This window comes from Dreissena polymorpha, chromosome 7 (assembly GCF_020536995.1).
Source record: "Dreissena polymorpha isolate Duluth1 chromosome 7, UMN_Dpol_1.0, whole genome shotgun sequence".
In the NCBI taxonomy this organism is placed as follows: Eukaryota; Metazoa; Mollusca; class Bivalvia; order Myida; family Dreissenidae; genus Dreissena; species Dreissena polymorpha.
In genome coordinates, this window is record NC_068361.1 from 46,349,349 (window position 1) to 46,358,175 (window position 8,827).

The window sequence follows — 8,827 nt, forward strand, 5'->3', positions numbered from 1 at the left end:
AAAAAATATTTAAACACAAAATACTCGAAAACTTGTTTTTTCCCAGATATAAAACCTACGCCAACAGGTAGATCGCATTCTGGTTCATATACATGTCAAATTTCAGCAAACGTGTTGGGCCAGTTTTCAAGACCCTCAAATCGCAGTGATTTGATCAACCAAGCAATATATAAATATCGCTTTGTATATATCCGTCTGAATGCCTGTTATTCTTAATAACTATCTTTGTTTCTATGTTTTGTTTTTATCTTTCGTTTTATATCTGTTATGCCCATGTTTATATTTGTTAAGTATAACGAGCTTTACAGGTATTGGTTTTGTATTCTTAAACTCATTTAAAGCATCAACGGTGATGAATTAAAGTGAGACAAACTAATTTGGTTACTTCAAAATGCGATTCAAATATTTGGCGTTTATAAAATTATGTAGATAGTATATTTATTCTCAGAGAATGCATATTTTATTTTTGTTTGCTTAATGGATATAGGAAAGCTGTTTAAAACGTTTGTATAAATACTTTCTGATAATTAAAATCTACTATATGGTTTAAGATTGTGGAGACCCGAACACAGTCCTGAGAAATAACATGTATAAATTGACAACGCCAAACAACACCCTTTATAACGCCAAGGTCAACGTGACATGTGTACCAGGTTACCACTTAAATCAAACCCAAGAAAACCACCCAAATGGAACCCAACGTACCGACGATGTCACGGAAATTATCACTTGTGAGGATACTGGAAACTGGAGTCAAATATCTGGTTGTCAGCCAAAGGGTGATTATATTGATTTCTGTATTCTAATGTGTAATTAGCATTAGTCATTTGTCTATATAACTCCACCACGCATAGTCATCTTGCAGTTTAAAACCGGCTGTCTATCTATCTATCTATCTATCTATCTATCTATCTATCTATCTATCTATCTATCTATCTATCTATCTATCTATCTATCTATCTATCTATCTATCTATCTATCTATCTGTCTGTCTGTCTGTCTGTCTGTCTGTCTGTCTGTCTGTCTGTCTGTCTGTCTGTCTGTATGTATGTCTGTATGTCTGTCTGTCTGTCTGTCTGTCTGTCTGTCTGTCTGTCTGTCTGTCTGTCTGTCTGTCTGTCTGTCTGTCTGCCTGCCTGCCTGTCTGTCTGTCTGTCTGTCTGTCTGTCTATCTTCTTTTCTTTGTTTCTTTCGTTCTTTCTCTCGTTCTTTCGTTCTTTGTCTCCATAATGATTTATATCCGAATCAATCAATCAATCAATCGATTTGATCAACCAAGCAATATATAAATATCGCTTTTTCTATATCCGTCTGTATGCCTGTTATTCTTAATAACTATCTTTGTTTCTATGTTTTGTTTTCATCTTTCGTTTTATATCTGTTATGCCCATGTTTATATTTGTTAAGTATAACGAGCTTTACAGGTATTGGTTTTGTATTCTTAAACTCATTTAAAGCATCAACGGTGATGAATTAAAGTGAGACAAACTAATTTGGTTACTTCAAAATGCGATTCAAATATTTGGCGTTTATATGTATATGGTATATTTATTCTCAGAGAATGCATATTTTATTTGTGTTTGCTTAATGAATATAAGAAAGCTGTTTAAAACTTTTGTATGAATACTTTCTTATAATTAAAATCTACTATATGGTTTAAGATTGTGGAGACCCGAACACAGTCCTGACAAAAAACATGTATACATTGACAACGCCAAACAACACCCTTTATAACGCCAAGGTCAACGTGACATGTGTACCAGGTTACCACTTAAATCAAACCCAAGAAAACCACCAAAATGGAACCCAACGTACCGACGATGTCACGGAAATTATCACTTGTGCGGATACTGGAAACTGGAGTCAAATATCTGGTTGTCAGCCAAAGGGTGATTATATAGATTTATGTATTCTAATGTGTAATTTGCATTAGTCATTTGTCTATATATAGAGAATACTAGGTCGGTGCCGAATCAAGCAAAGTTTATTTTGCGAGGCTTAGAAAATCTGAACCACGAGCCTTGGCGAGTGGTTCAGATTTTCGTGCCGAGCAAGATAAACTTTGCTTTATTCGGCACCGACCTAGTATTCGATTTATCCCATCAATTTTCTTAGTCGTAAATTATTTCTTTAAACATAGAATAGGAAAATCGAACTAGACGGGAAATTCCAAAGATATTTTAAGCAAACATTGTTTCATTATTTTAATCGTGTCGAGCCTAATACATTACAAAAAAGATCAGTAACCAACCTGTTGTTTCGTTTATCATACCCCTACGTCCCCGATTTTTAAGAAATAATGAAAAAAAGAGACACTAAACAACTGCATCTTTAGCGTGAAACTACATGCATTGTGTCGTATGACGTGTTAATAATGACGTCACGGAGTACGCGCACTTACTATTCTGTAAATAATGTTTATTTGCTTTTTTGAGTTGCATTATGTGATAAAACTATATTACATCTTGGTATCAAATTGTCTTGTTTTGTTGAATCTGATTGTCGATCTTTATTATAAAAATGATTTCCTTTATAGTTGATTCCGAGTAATATGAACATTCTCTCGCCGCGCGTGACGCTATATTTCAGCACTGCTGAAATAGGAACATTTGACTCCACAGTGGTATTGTATTTCGACATGCACGTCCTGATGATGGATCAACAAACTCCATCACGCCATATGTTATCTGGCAGTTAAAACCGGCTATCGATCTATGTCGATCTATCTATCTTGATCTATCTGAGAGGAAGCTAGCTATCTAGCTATCTATATATCGAGCTAGCGAGCGATCGAGCGAGCGATGCGAGCGAGCGATGAGCGAGCGAGCGAGCGAGGAGCGAGCGAGCGAGCGAGCGAGCTATCTATCTATCTATCTATATCTCTATCTATCTATCTATCTATCTATCTATCTATCTATCTATCTATCTATCTATCTATCTATCTATCTATCTATCTATCTATCTATCTATCTATCTATCTATCTATCTATCTATCTATCTATCTATCTATCTATCTATCTATCTATCTATCTATCTATCTATCTATCTATCTATCTATCTATCTATCTATCTATCTATCTATCCATCTATCTATCTTCTTTTGTTTGTTTCTTTCGTTCTTTCTCTCGTTCTTCGTTCTTTGTCTCCATAATGATTTATATCCGAATCAATCAATCAATCGAATTGATCAACCAAGCAATATACAAATATCACTTTTTATATATCCGCCTGTATGCCTGTTATTCTTAATAACTATTTTTGTTTCTATGTTTTGTTTTTATCTTTCGTTTTATATCTGTTTATAAACATGACATAATTATATTTGTTAAGTATAATGAGCTTTACAGGTATTGGTGTTGTATTCTTAAATTCATTTAAAGCATCAACGGTGATGAATTAATGTGAGACAAACTAATTTGGTTACTTCAAAATGCGATTCAAATATTTGGCGTGTACATGTATATAGTATATTTATTCTCAGAGAATGCATTTTTTTATTTTTGTTTGCTTAAACATTTTGTATGAACACTTTCTGATAATAAGAATCTACTATATGGTTTAAGATTGTGGAGACCCGAACACAGTGCTGACAAATAACATGTATAAATTGACAACGCCAAACAACACCCTTTATAACGCCAAGGTCAACGTGACATGTGTACCAGGTTACCACTTAAATCAAACCCAAGAAAACCACCAAAATGGAACCCAACGTACCGACGATGTCACGGAAATTATCACATGTGCGGATACTGGAAACTGGAGTCAAATATCTGGTTGTCAGCCAAAGGGTGATTATATAGATTTATGTATTCTAATGTGTAATTTGCATTAGTCATGTGTCTATGTAACTCCATCACGCAGAGTAATCTTGCAGTTTAAAAGCGGTTATCTATCTATCTATCTATCTATCTATCTATCTATCTATCTATCTATCTATCTATCTATCTATCTATCTATCTATCTATCTATCTATCTATCTATCTATCTATCTATCTATCTATCTATCTATCTATCTATCTATCTATCTATATATCTATCTATCTATCTATCCATCTTTCTATCTTCTTTTCTTTGTTTCTTTCGTTCTTTCTCTCGTTCTTTTGTTCTTTGTCTCCATAATGATTTATATCCGAATCAATAAATCAATCGAATTGATCAACCAATCAATATACAAATATCGTTTTCAAATATCCGCCTGTATGCCTGTTATTCTTAACAACTATTTTTGTTTCTATGTTTTTTTTTTATCTTTCGTTTTATATCTGTTTATAAACATGACATATTTATATTTGTTAAGTATAATGAGCTTTACAGGTATTGGTTTTGTATTCTTAAACTAATTTAAAGCATCAACGGTGATGAATTAAAGTGAGACAAACTAATTTGGTTACTTCAAAATGCGATTCAAATATTTGGCGTGTATATGTATATAGTATATTTATTCTCAGAGAATGCATATTTTATTTTTGTTTGCTTTAACATTTTGTATGAATACTTTCTGATAATAAGAATCTACTATATGGTTTAAGATTGTGGAGACCCGAACACAGTCCTGACAAATAACATGTATAAATTGACAACGCCAAACAACACCCTTTATAACGCCAAGGTCAACGTGACATGTGTACCAGGTTACCACTTAAATCAAACCCAAGAAAACCACCCAAATGGAACCCAACGTACCGACGATGTCACGGAAATTATCACTTGTGCGGATATTGGAAACTGGAGTCAAATATCTGGTTGTCAGCCAAAGGGTAATTATATTGATTTCTGTATTCTAATGTGTAATTTGCATTAGTCATTTGTCTATATAACTCCATCACGCATAGTAATCTTGCAGTTTAAAACCGGCTATCTATCTATCTATCTATCTATCTATCTATCTATCTATCTATCTATCTATCTATCTATCTATCTATCTATATATCTATCTATCTATCTATCTATCTATCTTTCTTTCTATCTATATATCTATCTATCTACCGATCTATCTATCTATCTATCTATCTATCTATCTATCTATCTATCTATCTATCTATCTATCTATCTATCTATCTATCTATCTATCTATCTATCTATCTATCTATCTATCTATCTATCTATCTATCTATCTATCTATATATCTATCTATCTATCTATCGTCTTTTCTTTGGTTCTTTCGTTTTTCCTCTCGTTCTTTCGTTCTTTGTTTCCATAATAGTTTATATCTGAATCAATCAATCACTTGATTTGATCAACCAAGCAATATATAAATATCGCTTTTTATATATCCGTCTGTATGCCTGTTATTCTTAATAACTATCTTTGTTTCTATGTTTTGTTTTTATCTTTCGTTTTATATCTGTTATGCCCATGTTTATATTTGTTAAGTATAACGAGCTTTACAGGTATTGGTTTTGTATTCTTAAACTCATTTAAAGCATCAACGGTGATGAATTAAAGTGAGACAAACTAATTTGGTACCTTCAAAATGCGATTCAAATATTTGGCGTTTTTATGTATATAGTATATTTATTCTCAGAGAATGCATATTTTATTTTTGTTTGCTTAATGGATATAAGAAAGCTGTTTAAAAATTGTATGAATACTTTATTATAATTAAAATGTTCTATATGGTTTAAGATTGTGGAGACCCGAACACAGTCCTGAGAAATAACATGTATAAATTGACAACGCCAAACAACACCCTTTATAACGCCAAGGTCAACGTGACATGTGTACCAGGTTACCACTTAAATCAAACCCAAGAAAACCACCCAAATGGAACCCAACGTACCGACGATGTCACGGAAATTATCACTTGTGCGGATACTGGAAACTGGAGTCAAATATCTGGTTGTCAGCCAAAGGGTGATTATATTTATTTCTGTATTCTAATGTGTAATTTGCATTAGTCATTTGTCTGTATAACTCCATCATGCATAGTAATCTTGCAGTTTAAAACCGGCTATCTATCAATCTATCTATCTATCTATCTATCTATCTATCTATCTATCTATCTATCTATCTATCTATCTATCTATCTATCTATCTATCTATCTATCTATCTATCTATCTATCTATCTATCTATCTATCTATCTATCTATCTATCTATCTATCTATCTATCTATCTATCTATGTATCTATCTATCTATCTATCTATCTATCTATCTATCTATCTATCTATCTATCTATCTATCTATCTATCTATCTATCTATCTATCTATCTATCTATCTATCTATCTATCTATCTATCTATCTATCTATCTATCTATCTATCTATCTATCTATCTATCTATCTATCTATCTATCTATCTTTCTATTTGCATTAGTCATTTGTCTATATAACTCCATCACGCATAGTAATCTTGCAGTTTAAAACCGGCTATCTATCTATCTATCTATCTATCTATCTATCTATCTATCTATCTATCTATCTATCTATCTATCTATCTATCGATCTATCTATCTATCTATCTATCTATCCATCTATCTATCTATCTATCTTTCTATCTATCTATCCATAAATCTATCTATCTTCTTTTCTTTGTTTGTTTCGTTTTTTCTCTCGTTGTTTCGTTCTTTGTTTCCATAATGATTTATATCCGAATCAATCAATCACTCGGTTTGATCAACCAAGCAAATTTAAATATCGCTTATTATATATCCGTCTGTATGTCTGTTATTCTTAATAGCTATCTTTGTTTCTATGTTTTGTTTTTATCTTTCGTTTTATATCTGTTATGCCCATGTTTATATTTGTTGAGTATAACGAGCTTAACATGTATTGGTTTTGTATTCTAAAACTTATTTAAAGCATCAACGGTGATGAATTAAAGGGAGACAAACTAATTTGGCTACTTCAAAATGCGATTTAAATATTTTGCGTTTATATGTATATAGTATATTTATTCTCAGAGAATGCATGTTTTATTTTTGTTTGCTTAATGAATATAAGAAAGCTGTTTAAAAATGTTGTATGAATACTTTCTGATAATTAAAATCTACTATATGGTTTAAGATTGTGGAGACCCGAACACAGTCCTGAGAAATAACATGTATAAATTGACAACGCCAAACAACACCCTTTATAACGCCAAGGTCAACGTGACATGTGTACCAGGTTACCACTTGAATCAAACCCAAGTAAACCACCCAAATGGAACCCAACGTACCGACGATGTCACGGAAATTATCACTTGTGCGGATACTGGAAACTGGAGTCAAATATCTGGTTGTCAGCCAAAGGGTGATTATATTGATTTCTGTATTCTAATGTGTAATTTGCATTAGTCATTTGTGTATATAACTATCAGGCATATTAATCTTGCAGTTTAAAACCGGCTATCTATCTATCTATCTATCTATCTATCTATCTATCTATCTATCTATCTATCTATCTATCTATCTATCTATCTATCTATCTATCTATCTATCTATCTATCTATCTATCTATCTATCTTTCTTTCTTTCTATCTATATATCTATCTATCTATCGATCTATTTATCTATCTATCTATCTATCTATCTATCTATCTATCTATCTATCTATCTATCTATCTATCTATCTATCTATCTATCTATCTATCTATCTATCTATCTATCTATCTATCGTCTTTTCTTTGGTTCTTTCGTTTTTCCTCTCGTTCTTTCGTTCTTTGTTTCCATAATAGTTTATATCTGAATCAATCAATCACTTGATTTGATCAACCAAGCAATATATAAATATCGCTTTTTATATATCCGTCTGTATGCCTGTTATTCTTAATAACTATCTTTGTTTCTATGTTTTGTTTTTATCTTTCGTTTTATATCTGTTATGCCCATGTTTATATTTGTTAAGTATAACGAGCTTTACAGGTATTGGTTTTGTATTCTTAAACTCATTTAAAGCATCAACGGTGATGAATTAAAGTGAGACAAACTAATTTGGTACCTTCAAAATGCGATTCAAATATTTGGCGTTTTTATGTATATAGTATATTTATTCTCAGAGAATGCATATTTTATTTTTGTTTGCTTAATGGATATAAGAAAGCTGTTTAAAAATTGTATGAATACTTTATTATAATTAAAATGTTCTATATGGTTTAAGATTGTGGAGACCCGAACACAGTCCTGAGAAATAACATGTATAAATTGACAACGCCAAACAACACCCTTTATAACGCCAAGGTCAACGTGACATGTGTACCAGGTTACCACTTAAATCAAACCCAAGAAAACCACCCAAATGGAACCCAACGTACCGACGATGTCACGGAAATTATCACTTGTGCGGATACTGGAAACTGGAGTCAAATATCTGGTTGTCAGCCAAAGGGTGATTATATTTATTTCTGTATTCTAATGTGTAATTTGCATTAGTCATTTGTCTGTATAACTCCATCATGCATAGTAATCTTGCAGTTTAAAACCGGCTATCTATCAATCTATCTATCTATCTATCTATCTATCTATCTATCTATCTATCTATCTATCTATCTATCTATCTATCTATCTATCTATCTATCTATCTATCTATCTATCTATCTATCTATCTATCTATCTATCTATCTATCTATCTATCTATCTATCTATCTATCGATCTATCTATCTATCTATCTATCTATCTATCTATCTATCTATCTATCTATCTATCTATCTATCTATCTATCTATCTATCTATCTATCTATCTATCTATCTATCTATCTATCTTTCTATTTGCATAGTCATTTGTCTATATAACTCCATCACGCATAGTAATCTTGCAGTTTAAAACCGGCTATCTATCTATCTATCTATCTATCTATCTATCTATCTATCTATCTATCTATCTATCTATCTATCTATCTATCTAT

General features: G+C 31.8%; 1 protein-coding gene across 31 annotated transcripts in view; it reads left to right on the plus strand.

Annotated features, from left to right (window-relative positions):
- The first annotated feature begins 556 nt into the window (after positions 1-556).
- Positions 557-8,827, plus strand: part of LOC127838709 (sushi, von Willebrand factor type A, EGF and pentraxin domain-containing protein 1-like) — a 19,568-nt gene continuing 11,297 nt past the window's right edge. For 22 of the 31 annotated variants that reach the window (XM_052366630.1, XM_052366638.1, XM_052366635.1 and 19 more), the window contains exons 1-5: positions 557-779; positions 1,662-1,889; positions 3,564-3,791; positions 5,629-5,856; positions 8,082-8,309. In XM_052366630.1, the coding sequence (XP_052222590.1) occupies positions 587-779; positions 1,662-1,889; positions 3,564-3,791; positions 5,629-5,856; positions 8,082-8,309 (1,105 nt within the window). In that variant the 5' untranslated portion in view covers positions 557-586. Of the gene's footprint in view, positions 780-1,661; positions 1,890-3,563; positions 3,792-5,628; positions 5,857-7,007; positions 7,088-8,081; positions 8,310-8,827 lie in introns of all 31 variants that reach the window. The other 9 variants (XM_052366641.1, XM_052366660.1, XM_052366649.1 and 6 more) reach the window with 8 other exon arrangements.